Source organism: Thalassophryne amazonica, chromosome 4 (assembly GCF_902500255.1).
Source record: "Thalassophryne amazonica chromosome 4, fThaAma1.1, whole genome shotgun sequence".
NCBI classification, from domain to species: domain Eukaryota; kingdom Metazoa; phylum Chordata; class Actinopteri; order Batrachoidiformes; family Batrachoididae; genus Thalassophryne; species Thalassophryne amazonica.
The window spans coordinates 107,487,699-107,509,353 of NC_047106.1; the positions used below are offsets into that span (position 1 = coordinate 107,487,699).

At 40.6% G+C, this 21,655-nt stretch overlaps 1 protein-coding gene across 3 annotated transcripts in view; it reads left to right on the forward strand.

The window, feature by feature from the left end:
- Positions 1–318: 318 nt before the first annotated feature.
- The window catches only part of stard13b (StAR-related lipid transfer (START) domain containing 13b), a 242,541-nt gene continuing 221,204 nt past the window's right edge, over positions 319–21,655 (forward strand). For all 3 annotated transcript variants that reach the window (XM_034168385.1, XM_034168386.1, XM_034168387.1), the window contains exons 1-2: positions 319–473; positions 3,470–4,422. In XM_034168385.1, coding sequence (XP_034024276.1) covers positions 3,577–4,422 — 846 coding nt within the window. In that variant the 5' untranslated portion in view covers positions 319–473; positions 3,470–3,576. The remainder of the gene's footprint in view (positions 474–3,469; positions 4,423–21,655) is intronic.

The window sequence follows — 21,655 nt, forward strand, 5'->3', positions numbered from 1 at the left end:
AGCTGTCAAATAATTTCAGGAAACTGTTCTGTGTCAGATCACACAGAGATCTTGTGTGTAATATGTCTATAAAATGATTGAAGATCAGCTTTGTACTTGACTTGAAACCATTTTCGGTTGTGGTTTTTCTTCAGAACTTTGCGCAGAACAGAAAGCTCCAGTAAGGCACCTTTCACTCTGAGAGTGCCAACTACCCAACCCACTCCCTTGCTCTTCTCCCTCTCTCCCGTCTGCACTCGTTCTCCTCCCATTTCCATCCTCCAAAGAGCACACATTCTCCTTGCTCTTTACTGGGGATGGCTTACTCACGGTTAACTTGACATCTTTCGGCCAAGTGAAACACAGGAAGTGGAGCAGATGTGATGACACGTGCACGGCCTTTAGGGACGTACGGCATGTCCACCCCTCTGTGTCTGACCATGTTCTGCCATGATCAGAGAGGCACAGTTTGGGCAACAAAGAAAACTCAGCAGGTGAGTTTGTTGATCTGCTTTTCTGTTTTTTGACATCCTCAGAAGCTGCCAAAGTGATGACTGGTTTCTATAATAAAAACAACAGCAAAACAAATTGAATAACTCGCAGCTTTTCACACCATTATTTCACAATGTTCCTTGGCAGAAGAAGCTGCAGCTTGTTAACAAACTTGTACTATACGTTGTTTCTACATGAAAAGACTTGCTCGGGACCTTACCGCTGAAATCACTCCAACACGGGATGTTTTTCTCTTTTTAAATAAGCTGTGAGTCGTACCGCTCAGCACCAACTGCATTTTCACTCTGACTTCTTTGCTTCATTTAAATCTAGTCGGCATTCATGTGAGAATAATAAGAGTTACTTTGCATAGTGCTTTTTAAAAGAGCTGCTTCTTGGAAGGAACTTTAATCCTGTGTACTGTCGCTTCAACTCCAGGTTTTTAAAGACAAACTTTAATTATTTTGTGTGTAATTCTCAATACATGACTTTTTTGCAAAATGGTTTATGGTACTTCCAGAGTTTGTCCTTACCTATGTTTGTTTGAGTCCAAAAATTAAGCATGCGTGCTTTTCAAGTGTCTCAAGGTCATTGTGTTAGCTTTGAAAATTTAGTTTTTGCCTAAAAACAGCAGGTGTGTGCAAAAATGACAAATTAACTTTAGTGTTTAAATTAACACAGTGAATTATGTAAAACTCTTTAGTCTCCCCCTATATGCTCTCACCTCAGGTTAAGATCTGGTTAATTGCATTCTGTAGGTGTAAGTTCTGTGGCAGAGTTAAGCTGTTATAGGGGAAATCTTTGTGTGGCATAAAAACTGAATTCCATTTGTTGTGCCATGTGTAATTCAGATTTCGCAGACTATCCAAGGTGTTTTAAACCAGGTCTTAATGAAGGGGTGAGCAGGACGTTAACCGCAGTCGACCCTGATGAATGGTGTTGCGTGTAGTAAATCACTGAGTGGGGAAAAGAACTCGGATTCCTCTGTGTGGTGATGACATTGCAATCGTGTGTGCAACAGATCCAGACTTGAACAGCCCAACCTGAGCCAGATGTTCAGTTTGACAGCAAACATCTCTCTGGATGGCATGCACAACTGAGCTGTTCAAAGCACTGGCCTCATGCAAACTTCTCTCAGATTTCCTTTCACTTGCTTCATATTTAAAATCAGTTTTCTATTCAATTTATTTATATTGCGCCAAATCACAATATAGGTCGTCCCAAGGTGCTTCATACTGTTTAACCTTACCAACCCCCAGAAAGAACAATCAGTGCAGTCACCTCAGATGTAGTATGTGCCACGACAAATATATGTCAGAAGTGTCCAATCAGGATGCAGGGGAACTTTGTAAGTTTGGAGAGTAACATTCTGTGATCAGAGGTCCACAAAAAAAAAAAGTCTGTAATTTTGAACCATGTAAACAGTGAAATTAAGGGATATGGTAAAGCCAAAGAATGCTGAAAAAATAATGAGTGCTTTCAGTGCTGTGTCACCTGAGAGGGTTGGACTTAGTCACTGAAATAAGGACATAATTTGGTTTGTCATGAAGATGGATTTTAAAAACATATCACTCTCATTTGCTTCATCCTACACATTTTGGAGATAAGCACCAGCAACAATGGTCCTCAGGGCTGACGAAGGACTAATGGACTTATTTTGACTTCTTCACCACAGCAAAGTGATCAAGGACCACTACCAGATGATAACTCTGTCACAGAGATGAATAAAAGAATACATAAGTGGTTTTGGGGATCCGTGGGAGTTGGCCAGAATGTCTTTTCAGAACATTTCTACATCTCACTTAATTTTCTCTTATTATCTTAAACTAATGCTCTTGTTAACCTACATGAATATGTTAAGATTTATATTACAAATTAACCTATGGTGTTAACAACGATAACTTCAGTTTAATTATGATGTTGCATTTATGTTGGGTTTTGAAACTAGAACTGCTTCAAAATAATGAAACATTCAATCACTTACTGAAAACGTAGGTTTGGATGACAGCAGACTAACCATACATGACTCACCATGAAAAGAAATTGGTTGAAATTATCCAGTCCTCTGTGTTAATGTGTGTCCAATTTTTTTTTTCTTCAAAAAAAAATAAAAAAAAAAATCCTTAACTTTGGCCAGCTCAAAGTCAAAGTTACTGTAAAAATCAGAAAAAAACACAACATTGTCCACTCTGTTTTATTATTAAGTTGACATGACCCTAGTGGGTCACCAAAGACAACAGGTGGTCACAAGGTTTTGTCTGTTCTAAAGTTATTAAAATTAGATGAGTAAGTTACGTAAGTTACATCACCATCTCATTGCTGATGGGGACGATCAATGGACTTGTCACAGGGTGACAAATGTGTCTGCTGAGAACAACCAGAACTTGAATGGCCACATATCAAAGCAGGGATTAGTTAATTTCATCCAGTTCCTTTTTAGAGTGATCTTACAAGTACTGTTGGTCTTGTTCCTGGAGCATCTTTTATTGCTGTTCCAGGACTAATAACCAAGCATCTTGTTCTGCTATCACTGGTTCAAGACTTGGGGAAGAACAGAGGTTAATGGAGCCACACAGGTTATTTTATTTATTTATTTTGTAACCACCTTCACAAAAAGGTGACTGGTCAGTTGCAATGACGGTCATAGAAAATCATTAAGAAAGATGTTCCCAACGTAAGACTAACACAATGAAATCAGACTGTGCACTCCTACAGGTGTGGACCACTCTTGGATTTTGTTGGTACCTACAAAAAAAAAAAAAAAAAAAACAAAACACCAACCTAAAAATACAACAAAATGTATGAATGCGCTGTTTTAGTAAACCATTCATACAAGCCCCATATGAAGTAATCTGTCAGTGCCAGTTGTTCTTTTAAAAGGCCCATTGTTTGATATTTTATGGCCGACTTTGCGCCAGTTGCTTTGAGGAGTATGAATGACAAAACTGCACCGTTGTACATACCAATAATCTGTTTGTATCACATTTCATTTCCACAGTTTTGTTTGACTGAACATCTTGGATAGAAATGACCAACATATACATCAAGTACAAGTACTTATGGATATCAGTTTTAAATCATGAAAGACTGTAAAACAGAAAATTAATGGAGACTCCATCATTGGGAACCCTGGAAGGACATCAGCCATGCAAAATGGTTTTTACAACACACGAGGTGTCTTCAGACAGCTCTGCTGTCACACCAGCATCATCACATCATGACTCACCAGACCACCGAAAGGAAGAATGTGCATCTGAAGACCAAATCTGTTTGCTGTTTGAGCCAGCTCAGAATTTAAAGGAAACTACCTGCATTCAGGAGCCTGGACATGTGTCATTCACTTTTAACCAAGCTCTTCCATCTTCAAGTCCACCAACATCAAATCATCTTCAAGGAGCAACTGTTTTGTCAAAGGAAGACAGTTCTGATGTTCCGGTTTCTCTTCATATTGCAGGGCAGTCAGACCCAATAATATGTAGTCATCCAGATCAGACAATGGACTTGATGTTTGGAGGGAATAAAAACCCAGTCTTCATTAAACAAATTTTGAATGGCTACATTATTAGCCCGCCAGAGGACTCCTCTCAGACTCTCAGTTTCCCATTAACTGTCTCACAGACCTCTACTTCAAGCCAGAAAGGTACACGTCTACCACGCATTATCAAGCACAAACCAAGCTCCATCACCTTCTCAGACTATACCTGTCCTTCTAGATCTTACGGCTACATGTTCAATGGTTGCTCTGATGATGGAGATTCCTCACTGGAGGATGAGGATGATGGAAGTGATGATTATAATGTTTTCCTGACACTTCCTCACAGTGGACAGTCTCATGTTGGTCACAGAGAGAGACACACTAATGGAGACAGACAGAAGAGGACAGTGAGTGCCCAAGCAGAAATCGCTCAAACAACCAAAAGTCAAGCAGGAGTGGAAACCAGCAACAAGGAGGTGAGCTTGTTAAATAGTCAACAGCTGTTACTGAATGGTACTTCTGTAAACAATGGCCAAACTATCTGGAGATGTTGGGAAGTACCAACTTAAAACCTAATATTCTGAAAACTAGAATGGATTTTCAGTGGTGTGGCAGACTGTTTTATTGAAGTAGACATGACCCTAGTGCGTCACCAAATACAACAGGGGGTCACAAGGTTTTGTCTGTTCTAAGGTTGTTAAAATTAGATGAGTAAGTTACATAAACCCATAGTAACTTGTTAACCAAATATTCAACATTAACGACAATGTGATTTTTTTTTTCCTTGGATGAACCATGGAATTAAACACTTGGTGTGTGTGTGTGTGTGTGTGTGTGTGTGTGTGTGTGTGTGTGTGTGTGTGTGTGTGTGTGTGTGTGTGTGTGTGTGTGTGTGTGTGTGTGTGTGTGTGTGTTGGTATTTACATGAGTTGGGGGGTCCTCAACCTTTTTTAGATACAAACTGGGTGTCTCAAACAAAAACTGTTTGGAACTACTAACATAATTAATCTATACAAATTACATTTGACTTCTTAAAATTCTAGTTAAAAATATCTGTAATTACATGTTGATTTTTAAATTAAATATAGTGTAATTACTTTATATCAAGAGTGAACCATTGACTTGCCCTGTACTGAGTATCTCATTATGGATGTCTATGATACAGATGTCCAATATTTTAGTTGTAATTCCTGATTTCCACTTACATTATGACTCAAATCAAAATTCCAACTCACAATATCATAAATGCAGTTTGGATGACTTATAATTCCAATCAGACTATTCATTTTATTTGTCACAATTTAGCCCCAGCTATGACATTTTGGACAGGTGGCACATTTCTTTGTGCATGATCCAGCACATGCATGCATCAGTGTTGAGGACCCCAGCAGCTGGAGAAGGCCAGGGGGACCCTCCTGGTGGCAGATAGATGGTTACTTTCAAGAGGTGGAGATTGATTGGTTGTCTTCCTAAGTGGTTGCCATCCAGGACCCAGGGCCATTACGTGGTGTTGTGATTGTGGCGATGCACAGTGCCAGCACCTGCTCCCAGACCTGACCTGACCTGGCCTTCAGGTTCATCTGGTTCCCAGTCTATATGTCACTGTCCAACTACCTATGGACGTGACACTGTACCTGCCCTTATCAAATCAAATTAAATGGAATACATCAAATTAAAAATGTGTAAAGCAGGTATTTTAAGTGCCATTTAGAATATTATTAGTTCATTAAATTATTTAATTGCTGGATGCCATTAATTAACAGACATTGGTTGAGTTGGTTAATTCACTGACATAATAAATGTCTAACATTTGCCATTGCAAACACAAAGACTGAACCCAATGCACTGCAGGGGTAGTATCACAGAGGTACTTCACTCGGAAATGTCACAGCAGAAAGTTTGTTCTTGCATTATTTTGCAACATAGTCTCCTTTATCTTCAGTGGACTTGCGCCAATGATGTTCAAGCTATCTTCTCGGTGATAGCCATACACATTTTACTGTCATCGTAAATGAAAGAAAACAGGGGGAAAAAAATACTGCGTTTTGTTGTTGTTGTGTCATGACCCCAGAAAACTGGCAAGTCAGGATTCTCCTCCAGACATCCCGTGTGGTCTACCTGAGAATGCATTCAGCTTTGGTGTAGGAAGATTATTTGCTCGTCGACGTCGTTGCACTCTGAGATCATGCTGGTTGAAGCATGTGGGAGTAGAGTGACTTCACATTTACGCCGCTGAGACGAGGAATGCAAACAGCTTCTGCTTTCTCTCCACTCCCTCAGCAAGCAGTGGCATTTTGACAGAATGTATCTCAGACAGCATTAGCGTTGAACTTTGCCTTTCGTTACGGAACATTTTCTTTTTCTTGAACTCATCCTGTTCACACAGCCTCTGCCACCGTCTGCTGACCTTGCATTGTTTCCTTTTAGTGTCTTTTTAAACCTTATATTCATCAGTTTGCTCAATATGCTTTCTATTATAGCCAGAGGGAAACATCCAATGTCACATAACCGTCACGCTGTTCCAACAGCGTAAACAGGCTGGCTGAGATTAGCCTTTTGGACTTGTTGGCTGAGGAAGATGTTGAGGTAACACCAGAGTTATTGGCAGAATGACACTCTCTGCTCTGAATGGGTTGTTTTGGAGAAGAGTGGAAGAATGCAGGGAATTCTGGGAGCCTGTTGTAAATATCATCAAAGGACAAGGGGGTCGACCCTTCTAATGTCATCACCTCAGAAGCTCTATCATTAAGAGTAGCTAAGCCCAAGATGTGGATATCAAAGGAACAACAACAACATTTTATCATTATAATTGTTAATAACTCATGCATGTAACGTCTCAGATTTTCTGAAAAATGTAAATTAGGACAAAGTTGGTTGAAATGCACATGGATGTAATTTGCATGATTAACCAGTTGAGGGCACTATATGCATAGTGTTTCCCTGCTTGAATCATTTAACTCAGATGTGACTGAATGCACATAAAAATACATATTTCTTCAACAGCTTCACAGATATGCAGCTATCTGTGTGCACTTCTCTGTACCACGGGATATTTAGGCTGAAATTTATTCTTCCAAGTATCCAGGTAGCCGGTGCCTTTTCGCATGACCGGCTGCTACATTTGGATCCCTCCATGGTGATCCCTGGCACTCTCTGTGGGTGGCACAGACTAGGCACCGAGCCCAGAGCCTACATACTTAACTCCTCATTTCCATGTCAAAGAAGCTGTGTTGCGGTTTTGCAATGTGGTCAGTTGGCGCTGATAAAGTTATAGTCAGCTCACATTTTGCTGTATCCCCAGAAGATTACATTGCTGCCTTTACCTAAACTATACCAACCCAGTTTCCATGGTGTGAGGACTTCACATGATTGCCATGGCCGGAAAGAGGAGAAAGACACAAAGAGACGAATCAAGGGTGGCGTCTCATTTGAGCGTCAAGCTTCCTGTGGAGTTTGTCTCATTCTGAGGAGAAGTGCCCACATTCCTTAGCATTACCTTAAGGGGATGTTCCTAGAAACAGACAGCGTGAATGTGTTCCAGATTTGGAAGGAACATGCCAGAATGAGACATTTGTTTCTTGGAACATTTGTATGACACCATAGGGTTAATTACAAATGTATCTAATAAGGTCATTCACTTAGGGGTTTTTATTTGTTTGTTTGTTTTTGTTTTTTTGGACAAAAGGCATTTTTTGTTCACAACAGGATATTCAGATTATCAATAAATTGAACAATGAATTAAGTTTCAGACCTACTGACAACCTATTTATGATTGTACCTTAATGGATAAAATTGTAACTGTTGCCAACCGAACAGTCGCTGCTAAACATCAGTCCACCCTGCCTTTACTGCGCATGCGTCATTCTGGAGCGTCAGCAATAATTCACCAATAATCACCTTGTTCCTGCTTAAAACTGCACTCCAGTCATCATCTATCTCAGCGACAGATATCTGAAACTTTTGTACAACAATCACTTTCTTTGAGTCTGACCCAGCTAATAGGCTAACATCGGTTGAAGTTTTTAATCACATCATGTTTCTGGGGACTGCCCAGTGGTTCACCTAACAATTTACTTTGGTGTGGGCATTAAAAGTTGTGAGCTGCTTATTTTCTCAGTAACTGTGTATTAAGTGGACCTAATGGATGAAGGTAATGGCAGCTGCTAAAAGTACTAACACTGTTAGCATTTAACATTAAATGTGATGAGAATTTCTTGCAGTGTGAATATTGACACAGAGATGTCTTATTGGAATCGGAATCAAATTGATTGCCAATTTCTCACATACAAGGAATTTGATCTGGTGTTGTTGGTGCATAAACAACAACAAAGAAAAGGAACAAATCAAATGGTCAAATAGGCAAAACTATGTTCTCTGTTGAATAAATATAGAGTAACGGAGGCCGTGAAGCATGCTGGCACCGGGCATGTCTCCAGTTAGGCGTTGAAGATGTCTGTGAACACCGGGGACAGACCACACAACAAGCCAGATTATTCCAGGTGTTTATAATAAAATACTCCAAAACGACAGGCACAGCCTCCTCAACAGTAAGTGGCTCCGCATCGAGAGGACACTGAGCTATGATCGGACTACGACAGGCGGAGTCACAGGGCTCAGCTGCTGCCACTCAAAGTAAACATGCCCATAGTTATGGAGAACTTGGTGACTTAAAAAAGCCTTATACTAAAACGTTTGAAAAAAAATTCACCACCTGTACAGTTGTCAACTATCGATAGAGAACGAAACTAACGATAGAGACCAAAACCTTTTTTTTTTTTTTTTTTGCTTTGTTTTGTTGTATCAGGCTGTCAACATGTTTATTTGTGGTCTAAACGTGGACATTTTAAAATGGACTTTTATGGGAACTGGCTCTGTTCTAGAGCCGGCCTCAAGCGGCCAATCAAGAAACTGTGATATTTCTGACTTTCAGAAAGATGTCCATATACACATGCAGGGGTGTACATAACTGGTACTCATGGTGCTTGTGCATGCTAAAAATAAATGATGTGTAGCAGAAAACACAAGGGAAGTGCTTCATAAGAGGAAAGCAATGACAGATTGCAGGAAAAGTGTTTCCCTCTGCTGTGCATCACTGATGTTTAGCACACACGAGCACGAGTACCAGTTATGTGCACCCCTGCGTATACGCCATCGAAGCTTACCACACTGTGAGCAATCAAGCCTCTGACTGTCACTTGTTTTTTTAAGTTTTGTAAGGAAGCTATGAAAGTGAAACTGTACTGGGAAAATTTCAATACTTATAGTATACAAGGGCAAACCAGATGATTACCTATTACAGGATATTATTACCCCATGCCAGATTCAAGAACACTGGTTCTTTCAAGCAGGGGGTTAATTTTATTCCTTTCCTGTATGCATTAAGGGAGAACCACCTCATTGTGACGCAAAAACACTTTTGCCCCAACTTCCCATAAGTCAATCATTTTCTACCTCATTCAATGGAGATCTCAGTTAAGAGAGATCTCCATTCAATTAAGATCTCAGAAGACCCTACTTAATACACACGACATCATGCCTCTTGGAGCTGTTCACATTGTCACAACATTGTGGAGAATATGTTTGCGCAATTGGAACAATTCATTTTTCAGTAAAAATGGGAAATATAGTGATTTTAACAAAGTTGAGTTGAAGGAAAATTAGATACCTTTCTTGGATTGGACAGTATCTCAAATTCCTTGATTTTTAAACAAGGGTATTAGCTTCTCTTAAATGGCTCCGTAGCATCCCCATGCTTGTAACAGAAGTGATCCTGGAGAGGACACTTCAGACCATTTTCTGTTTATGTTCGACCCAAACTGTTTTGTCATCATACAGTAGATTGAACACTTATGTCAATGACTTTATTGAATGCCTCTGCACTCCCTTGTAAGTTGACCTAATGAGCTGACAACTTCACATGGCTTTAATTGAGTGTGACTTCCTCTGCTTCCATGAGTGATGCACGTGGGTCTCCATAGTTCCTGTAATTATAGTCTAATGATCTTCTGTTGAATTCATCTTCTTCAGTGTTGAAATATTGTTTCATCCTGTTACTGTAATGTTACTGTGTAACATTTCTGGTATGTTACTGTAATATTTCCAAGACATTACTACTGGATAATGAAATGAAATGGGAAATATTCCCAAAGAATGATGTAATGTGACCAGTTGGGAATCGAATGGTAATGATCCTTGTACTGTTTGACATTCCATGCTTGTTATCAAGGAAAAATTTTCCACTTGAAAAGTCTTAAAGGGAACATTTCCATATGACCTACAGAGAAGCACATGGAAACATTTTCTTTATGTTCCAAACATCCTCTTTGTGATGCCATCTTACTGTAAAAGAAAAAAAAGAAGAAACAAACTGATTGTACAGTGCATCCAGAAAGTATTCCCAGCTCTTCACTTTTTCTACATTTTATGTTATAGCCTTATTCCAAAATGGATTAAATTTGTGTTTTTCCTCAAAATTCTACACACAATACCCCATAATGACAATGTGAAAAAAGTTTTTTTTTTTTGGGGGGGGGGGGGGTTGTTTATTTGTTGTGGATTTTTTTTTGACAAATTTATTAAAAATAAAAAACTAGGAAATCACACCCTTTGCCATGAAGCTCAGAATTGAGCTCAGGTGCATCCTGTTTCCACTGATGATCCTTGAGATGGTTCTACAGCTTAATTGGAGTCCACTTGGGGTAAATTCAGCTGATTGGACATGATTTGGAAAGGCACACACTTGTCTACATATAAGGTCCCACAGTTGACAGTGAGCACAAACCAAGGATGAAGTCAAAGGCATTGTCTGCAGCCCTCCGAGACAGGATTGTCTTGAGGCACACATATGGGGAAGGGTACAGAAACATTTCTGCTGCTTTGAAGCTCCCAAAGTGCTCAATGACCTCCATCATCCATAAATGGAAGAAGTTCAGATACACCAGGACTCTTCCTAGAGCTGGCCACCCATCTAAACTGAGCAATCGGGGGAGAAGGGCCTTATTCAGGGAGGTGACTAAGAACCCGATGGTCACTCAGTCGTAGCACCAGCATTCCTGTGTGGGGAGAAGAGAACCTTTCAGAAGGACAACCTTCTCTGCAGCAATCCACCAATCAGGCCTATATGGTAGAGTGTCCAGATGGAAGCCACTCCTTGCTAAAAGGCACATGGCAGCCCACCTGTAGTTTACAAAAAAAGGCACCTGAAGGACTCTCAGACCATGAGAAACAAAATTCTGTGGTTTGATGAGTGAAAATGAACTCTTTGGTGTGAATGCCAGGCATCATGTTTGGAGGAAATCAGGCACCATCCCTACACTGAAGCCTGGTGGTGGCAGCATCATGCTGTGGAGATGTTTTTCAGCAACAGGAACTGGGAGACTAGTCAGGATTGAGGGAAAGATGAATGCAGCATGTACAGAGACATCCTGGATGAAAACCCACTCCAGAGCGCTCTTGACCTCAAACTGGCTGGAACATAACAAAATGTGGAAAAAGTGAAGCTCTGTGAATACTTTCCGGATGTACTGTATATCTAAAGTAACGTCTGGAATGTAACTTAATGGCAGATCTACATGTTACAAACAGGAAACCTATGGGAATGCTCTCTTGCCAACCCAAATGCCTTTTCTTACATTCTGCAGTGTGCCCATAAAATAACCCATATGGAATGTCATCCTAAAATCAGACAAGAAACGCCAGTCTACGGCCAACTTGGGCCCACATGTATGCATCCTCATTAAGTCCTCAATGACACATTGGTATATGACCAACAGGGGACCATATGGGAACATTCTCTTTCCATCTCAAATATCTTGTTATGCAGCTATGCAACCATTTAAGTTAAAAATCCTCCTGAGGTCAAACTGAATAAAAACGTCTTTTGGATTTACTGTACATGATTTGCACACAATCATAATTATGTCCAATTAATATAATTTTTCATGTATCTAATTAAGATATATATATAAAAAAAGTGCATTTGCAATAAAATCATGTAAAGTCACGGTTCTGTCATTTTCAATGCATAAAGGGAACACTGACATTTTACAAACATATCCAATGTTCTGTGAAACATCAAGACAGTCTTGACCTTTAGCTACAGATCATTATGTAAGGCACTCACAATGTCCTCCCCTATGTAGAACTACACTGCAAAAAGGTCTGTTGAAGTTACAAGATTTCAGTATGTACATCAGTTGCAGATGATCAGAATATGTCCAAATTTCTCAATTAGAAACAAAGGAAAATTATGTTATTTGAACACACTAATCATATACAAGTGATGCATGCATTTAAATCATATTTCCTTTTTTTCAGTGTGGGTTCAAATGTGAAAACAGGCATTTTCTATAATTTTCAGGACAAAAGGTTAAATTAAACAACTAGAAACTTAGGATTTCACAAATTTTGTTTGAGTTTCTGTTTTAAATCTTTAATTATGACGCAACACTTTGACAAAAACACTTTGAAAACATGCTATTGCAACAGAATGTGGAAGGAATTTGGACAAACTGGATTCCTTCATTGTCTTAAAGTAATAAATCTTACAGCGACCTAAGCAACTTATTACTTGGGTAGCTTTGAGACATGTTAATGGGTAATAAAGCTGGTGGTGGCTGGTTTTCTGCTGACGCCATTGTCACGTTTTCATCACATGCAGGAAAAGAAAGTGGGTGAAGAACTTTTAATATTTTAAGCAGACAGAGCAGATTTTTATGTCAATCACATGCTGACATTTAATGCATTATGCTTGGAAGGCACACATACTGAAGGAGGAAAGTATTCTTTCCTTCCTGTCACCCCAGTCAACACCTCAGACATGAGAGGTCAAAGAATGGATCAGATTTACATCATTCCTCTGGGACTGAATGGAACAAAATCACTTTCTCAAAGTGTTTCCTAAAATCACCTTATTCTGAGCGGTCAGAGTAAGGTGGTCTGTTGTATTAATTACTCACAATTGACAGTGAATTAAATGGAAACAAAGTTTGTGATTATGTTTCAAAATTCCAAAAATGACTGATGCCTCTTGACAGGAACCACAGTGCAGAGCTATGGAGGCACATATTTGACCAGCCACAGCATGAAGTTGTGTGAAATAGTAGTAAAAGCTAGGATGGAGATCTGTGAGGAGTAGCATGGTTTCTTGCTGAGAAAGAACACTACAGATGCAATGTTTGCTCTGAGAATGATGGAGAAGTATAGAGAAGGCCAGAAGGAGTTGCATTGTGTGTTTTGGATTTAGAGAAATCTTATAATAGCATTTCAAGAGAGGACTGAAATTTTCAGCTACTCACATGGACATGGTCAGATGAGACAAATATTGAGCTATTTGGCCACAATGACAAGAGGCATGTTTTTGAGGGGTGCATGTTTCAAACCTAAGAATATTGGAACAACTGTCAAGCATGGTGGTGGTAGCATCATGCTCTGGGGCTGTTTTGCTGCCAGTGGTACTGGTGCATTGCATAAAGTACATGGAATAATGAAGGGGAAATTCTTCAGAGTCACCTCATTTCAACAGCTAGACACTGAAACATGGCCATGATTGGGTGTTCCAAGAAGACAGTGATCCCAAACACGTCAAAACTGGTTCTGGGCTGGTTAAAGCAGGAATCTGGAACAACCTTCCCAAAATGCTGACCTCAGTCCTACAGTGCACTGAGAAAGTATTCCCAGCACTTTTTCCACATTTTGTTATGTTGCAGCCTTATTCCAAAAGAGAGTAAATTCATTTTTCCTTCAACATTCTACTCACAACACCCCATAATGACAACATGAAGTTTTTTTTGTAATTTTTGCAAATTTATTTATTTATTTAGTTATTTTAAAAAGCAACGAAGAAATCACATGTACATAAGTATTCACATTCTTTGCAGAATTTGGAGGGAAAAATTAAATTTCATCTGTTTTGGAGTAAGTCTATAGCATTAAAAAAGTGTGGAATACTGTGAATACTTTCTCAATGCACTGTACTGAAAATGTGTGGGCTATGCTGAAAAGCTGGGTTTGTGCCAAGAAACCAATCAATTTAAAAGAACTCAAACAATTTTGCCAAGAAGAGTGGCCAAACATCCAGCCAGAATTATAACAGATGCTTGTTCGTGGATACTAAAAGCATCTACTCGACGTGCAGCTTGCTAAGGAACATTTTACCAAATATTAGTGGGGGTCTATGTATATATTTGAGCCTGTGTGTATAATTTTGACTCTGTGTGAATTAGAGAAGATCCACAATAAATTCTAACTTGTGCATCCAGTCTTTTTTGGTGTTGTTGTTTGTTTGTTTTGAATCATTAATGAAACATTCTGCACAATCACTCCATCCTAGAAAAAGAACAGTTGAAGGACATCATTAAAAGCATTCATCCCCATAATGAGTGTATGTAAACATCTGACCACAACTGTAGTTTGGACATGTGCGGAGGAGATACCCAGTGTGTATGGGAGAAGGACACTCAAGATGTTGCCACCAGGGAGGAGGAGAAGATAGAGGCCAAAGAGAAGGTTTATGGGTGTGGTGAGGGGGGACAAGCTGGTGTTTGGTGTGACAGAAGATGCAAAAGACTGGATGAGATGCAGATGGATGATGGGTGACCACTAACAGGAGCAGTTGAAAGAAAAGGAAGTGATGCTTTATTGATTGTGGTTCAGGGAAGGTCTAGGTTATATTCTGACGTCTTTTTTTTTTTTTTTTTTTTTTTTTTTTTTGCAGATGCAAGCCATAGTTTTATTCTGAGGATTACAACTGCTCACATCATTTTAACTGATAAATAACATGCGGAGCAGATTGTGTTGTTTCACAATCGGCATTTGTAGCTGAAATACACTTTTAGCACATTTGTTGCGACAGCCAGTACTTCATAGGGAGTCCATAATGCCATTACTCTGTATTAAATACAGTGGAACAGTTCACAAATCCACTTAAGAGAAGATAATTTTTTCTATTAAAATCCTCTCTTCTGTGCTTTCATTCATGGCCCTTGACAAGAACATGCTTTGGTGGCTGAGGTATGTCCTGCTAATTTATGAGGCTGGACTTCAGGATTCTCAAATGTACATCATGTGTCTATTTGTACACTCAGTGTGTCTCGGGAGTACTGAAACCAGTGGAAGAGAATTCCATCGTGCCCTGTGGGGTGCACATGTCTGGAGCCCTCGTGTTTTGCTCTTTCACCCATGGAAGAGGTTGAAGAGATCACATTTCCATGCATAGTAGTATAGTCCACCCCTGTTGTATTTGCAAAAAAAAAAAAAAAAAAAATTACCGGAAGGTACTTTTTTGTAGGATTGACTGCCACTATGTATACAAATTTTTTTTCTTTTGTGACTGTGTTCATGTTTTGATGTACTGACCATTGTGCGGTGATCTGTGCACAGCCACATGCTGAACTATGAATAAATACCTCTGGGTAAATTATGACTTCAATTCAACTTTTAAATAAAACAAACATAAATGCCTTTATACAAACGTTTTGGGGAAAAAAAAACGTAAAAACAAACAAACAAAACAAGACATGCAGTTTAATTTCAAAGTGAAAACAAATCCGTAAATCACAATCTACAGTAAATTAGGGCTGCATGTGGCTTAGTGGTTAGCCCTTTCCCCTCACAGCGAAAGGGAGCGTGCTTTCTGTGTGGAGGTTCTGTGTTTTTGTGGATGTTGGGCCAACAGTAGACTAGTGGCCTGTCCAGGGTATACCCCACCACGCACCACAGGACCACTGAGACAGGCTCCAGCTCCCCACACCCTTCCAAATCACCCTTAACTGGAATAAGTGGGATTATGTAACTGGACAGATGGATGTTTTATTTAAATGCAAATATGAAATATACGAGGTCTGTGAGAAAAGTAACGGACCTTATTATTTTTTTCAAAAACTATATGGATTTGAATCACGTGTGATTACATCAGACATGCTTGAACCCTCGTGGGCATGCAAGAGTTTTTTCATGCCTGTCGGTTACGTCATTCGCCTGTGGGCAGTCTTTGAGTGAGGAGTGGCCCACCCTCTCGTCGTTTTTTCATTGTTTAGGAATGGCTCAGAGACTGCTGCTTTGTTTGATAAAATTTTTTTCAAAACCTATAAGGCACAACTGAGTGGACACCATTCGATAAATTCAGCTGGTTTTCTGTGAAAATTTTAACGGCTGATGAGAGATTTTGGAGTTTTACTATCGCTGTAAGGACGGCCCACGGCGCCTGACGCTGATCTGCGCTCCGAGGCGGCGGCGTCTCGCTGTTTCAAGCTGAAAACTTCCTAATTTCAGGCTCTATGGACCCAAGACGTCGTGAGATAACAGAGAACTTTCAGAAGAATTCGAGATCAGGAGTTTATCCAGACATTCCACTGTTAAAGGAGATTTTGTAATGAAAGAACGTGCGGGCAGATTTGCATGTCGGGCCGGACCCGACCGCAGGGGGTCGCCACAGGAAAAACACCTCCGTTGGAAACCTTAACGGACAAGTTGGAACATGCCCAAGCTGTTAAACAATTTCTCAGATACTCACTTGTTGAAAGCCATCAAAAGCCGCCTGAATTTTACAAATGGTTTTCAGCACGGAGGTGTTTTTCATGTCGCGACGCAGACGAATTTGCCACGTCGTCACGGAAACAACTCAGCAAATTCGTCTGCACGTTCTTTCATTACAAAATCTCCTTTAACAGTGGAATGTCCAGGTAAACTCCTGATGTCGGCTTCTTCTGAAACTTCTCTGTTCTCTGACGACGTCCTGGGTGAACAGAGCTTTAAATTAGGATGTTTTCAGCTCGAAACAGCCAGAGGGACGCCACCTCCGACCGCGCCGCGCCGATCCGCTTTGTGGGCTGTCCTTAAAGCGAAAGAAACTCCACAATCTCTCATCTCTTTACACCGAAAACCAGCTGAATTTCTCGAATAGCGTCCACACGGATATCCCTCACAGGTCCTGAAAAAATTTGATAAAGCAACGTGCGCCGTCTCCCTGCAGCGTCTCAGACAAAGAGATTCCGACGGGAGGGGGAGTCCACACCTCACTCAAAGCCTGCCCACAGGCGAATGACGTCACCATCAGGCATGACAAAACTCACGCATGCACACGAGGGTTCAAGCTTATCTTACCTAAAAACATATGAATCAAATCCATTTATTTTTTGAAAAAAATAAAAAGGACTGCTTTTTATATCACAGACCTCGTAAAATAATGAATTACTCAAGTGCAAATTGCTTCTATAGACTACTTTAGAGAAGTCATGATGAATAAACTATTGAATATCATGTGGCGCTCAGTTAAACCAGTCAATAAAAATGGAAAGAGTACAGCGCTGTAGAACTATTTACACTCAACAAAAATATAAACGCAACACTTTTGGTTTTGCTGCCATTTTGTATGAGATGAACTCAAAGATCTAAAACTTTTTCCACATACACAATATCACCATTTCCCTCAAATATTGTTGACAAACCAGTCTAAATCTGTGATAGTGAGCACTTCTCCTTTGTTGAGATAATCCATATCACCTCACAGGTGTGCCATATCAAGATGCTGATTAGACACCATGATTAGTGCACAGGTGTGCCTTCGACTGTCCACAATAAAAGGCCACTCTGAAAGGTGCAGTTTTGTTTTATTGGGGGGGATACCAGTCAGTATCTGGTGTGACCACCATTTGCCTCATGCAGTGCAACACATCTCCTTCGCATAGAGTGGATCAGGTTGTCAATTGTGGCCTGTGGAATGTTGGTCCACTCCTCTTCAATGGCTGTGCGAAGTTGCTGGATATTGGCAGGAACTGGTACACGCTGTCGTATACGCCGGTCCAGAGCATCCCAAACATGCTCAGTGGGTGACATGTCCGGTGAGTATGCCGGCCATGCAAGAACTGGGACATTTTCAGCTTCCAAGAACTGTGTACAGATCCTTGCAACATGAGGCCATGCATTATCCTGCTGCAACATGAGGTGATGTTCTTGGATGTATGGCACAACAATGGGCCTCAGGATCTCGTCACGGTATCTCTGTGCATTCAAAATGCCATCAATAAAATGCACCTGTGTTCTTCGTCCATAACAGACACCTGCGCATATCATAACCCCACCGCCACCATGGGCCACTCGATCCACAACATTGACATCAGAAAACCGCTCACCCACACAACGCCACACACCCTGTCTGCCATCTGCCCTGAACAGTGTGAACCGGGATTCATCCGTGAAGAGAACACCTCTCCAACGTGCCAAACGCCAGCGAATGTGAGCATTTGCCCACTCAAGTCGGTTACGACGACGAACTGGAGTCAGGTCGAGACCCCGATGAGGACGACGAGCATGCAGATGAGCTTCCCTGAGACGGTTTCTGACAGTTTGTGCAGAAATTCTTTGGTTATGCAAACCGGTTGTTTCAGCAGCTGTCCGAGTGGCTGGTCTCAGACGATCTTGGAGGTGAACATGCTGGATGCGGAGGTCCTGGGCTAGTGTGGTTACACGTGGTCTGCGGTTGTGAGGCTGGTTGGATGTACTGCCAAATTCTCTGAAACGCCTTTGGAGACGGCTTATGGTAGAGAAATGAACATTCAATACACGAGCAACAGCTCTGGTTGACATTCCTGCTGTCAGCATGCCAATTGCACGCTCCCTCAAATCTTGCAACATCTGTGGCATTGTGCTGTGTGATAAAACTGTACCTTTCAGAGTGGCTTTTTATTGTGGGCAGTCTAAGGCACACCTGTGCACTAATCATGGTGTCTAATCAGCATCTTGATATGGCACACCTGTGAAGTGGGATGGATTATCTCAGCAAAGGAGAAGTGCTCACTATCACAGATTTAGACTGGTTTGTGAACAATATTTGAGGGAAATGGTGATATTGTGTATGTGGAAAAAGTTTTAGATCTTTGAGTTCATCTCATACAAAATGGGAGCAAAACCAAAAGTGTTGCGTTTATATTTTTGTTGAGTGTACAACCCCTGGCAAAAATTATGGAATCACCGGCCTCGGAGGATGTTCATTCAGTTGTTTAATTTTGTAGAAAAAAAGCGGATCACAGACATGACACAAAACTAAAGTCATTTCAAATGGCAACTTCCTGGCTTTAAGAAACACTATAAGAAATCAGGAAAAAAAATTGTGGCAGTCAGTAACGGTTACTTTTTTTAGACCAAGCAGAGGGAAAAAAATATGGAATCACTCAATTCTGAGGAATAAATTAAGGAATCACCCTGTAAATTTTCATCCCCAAAACTAACACCTGCATCAAATCAGATCTGCTCGTTAGTCTGCATCTAAAAAGGAGTGATCACACCTTGGAGAGCTGTTGCACCAAATGGACTGACATGAATCATGGCTCCAACACGAGAGATGTCAATTGAAACAAAGGAGAGGATTATCAAACTCTTAAAAGAGGGTAAATCATCACGCAATGTTGCAAAAGATGTTGGTTGTTCACAGTCAGCTGTGTCTAAACTCTGGACCAAATACAAGGGTGATTCTTTAACTACGGGCACTATTGGCCTTGTAAATGTAATTTCCACCACACCATTGCCTTACAATATAAAGCGCCTTGGGGCAACTGTTTGTTGTAATTTGGCGCTATATACATGTGCTCTGATGTCACTGTTTATCTCCATAGAAACTACCCAAACAATCTTTCATACAAACTGTTTAAAGGGACATTACAGTGTTGTGGTGGAAATTACGGCAAGAGTGTGGGACAACTACATTTTGTTTAAAAAAATCACAACAGTTGTATGACATTGAATACCCCAATTATGTTTTGATTATTTTACTGATATTTTATTCAGAGATATTTTAAAACATTAGAAAAAACATTTCTTTACCATTCATTTTTATCATTGAAGATCAAAAGTCTGGGTGTGGGACAAGCACAAAATGACAATATTTGCATATAATGATGCTGAAAAAAGGTGAAAAAGTCATCATAGACTACTAGAACAAATTTCTTAACACACTTTCATTGTAAAGATAACTATAAAAGTGTGAAATTTCCCCTTTTTTCTGTTTTTCATACAATATGATCAAAGGACATAATAAGTGCCTGTAGTCTAAGAATCACCCACAAACAACATGGGAAGGTTGTTAAAGGCAAACATACTGGTAGACCAAGGAAGACATCAAAGCGTCAAGACAGAAAACTTAAAGCAATATGTTATGTGCTGGGGTGTTTGGCTGGCTTGGTTTTTGTTTTCCGTTTCTCCCACCAGGTGGTATGCATTCAGGACTGAGTGGCTGAGTATTAGGACCTCACCCTGAACACCTGAGGTTTGTTTTCACGTGCAGGTCATCAGGGCTCACAGCTGTGGTGTATTCTGTCTTGATCAGAGATTGCTGCACTTAAACCTTGAATGCACAGTGTGTGATTGCCAGAGACTCGACCTTGTGAGCAGACGTGTGAGATCGGCGTCGGGAGAACAATCTCACCATTACGGACCCAGAGACTGCTCCAGGTTTGACGCCACAGTCTGTGAAGGAGGATTGGGTGAGGTCTCACACTCTTCAGCACACTTCCTGAGGTAATTTGGTTTTGGTGACTTTTATGAAGTAATGACAGTAGATTTGGTGTCCCTCACACCTTGTTGTATTGAGCTGTCACGTTATGCTAATTGTCTAATCAGCTTCTGCTGCAGTGGAGATTTGAACTGAGTTGTTCCGTGCCTGCAGGGTGAGAAGCTGATATATATATTTAAGCCAGGAAGTGTTTGCTGATTGTGTGCACCTTTGAGCTGTGTCTCTCTGCGTGGAGAGTGTTGGACTCACCTCACAGACTCGGTTTGTCGCGGCCACCTGGGGGGTGTCGGCGGGGTCCCTGGGTCCGAACTGCTGTGGCTCCGGACCGTTTGCGCTGCTGAGAGTGCGCCGTCTTTTCACCTCACCAGACCGCGGACTTTTTAGTTGTTTATCACTTCACTCACTTTCATTAAAATGTGTTATCCTTTGAACCATGCTCTGCTCATTTTATGCTGGGTCCTGTCAAACGCTGGGTCGGTACTCCGACCGCGTCCGACACATAACACAATATGTCTCAAAAATCGAAAATGCACAACAAAACAAATGAGGAATGAATGGAAGGATACTGGAGTCAACGTCTGTGACCGAACTGTAAGAAACCGCCTAAAGGAAATGGGATTTACATACAGAAAAGCTAAATGAAAGCCATCATTAACACCTAAACAGAAAAAAAAACAAGGTTACAATGGGCTAAGGAAAAGCAATCGTGGACTGTGGATGACTGGATGAAAGTCATATTCAGTGATGAATCTCGAATCTGCATTGGGCAAGGTGATGATGCTGGAACTTTTGTTTGGTGCCGTTCCAATGAGATTTATAAAGATGACTGCCTGAAGAGAACATGTACATTTCCACAGTCATTGATGATATGGGGCTGCATGTCAGGTAAAGGCACTGGGCAGATGGCTGTCATTACATCATCAATAAATGCACAAGTTTACGTTGATATTTTGGGCAGTTTTCTTATCCCATCAATTGAAAGGATGTTTGGGGATGATGAAATCATTTTTCAAGATGATAATGCATCTTGCCACAGAGCAAAAACTGTGAAAACATTCCTTGCAAAAAGACACATAGGGTCAATGTCATGGCCTGCAAATAGTCCGGATCTTAATCCAATTGAAAATCTTTGGTGGAAGTTGAAGAAAATGGTCCATGACGAGGCTCCAACCTGCAAAGCTGATCTGGCAACAGCAATCAGAGAA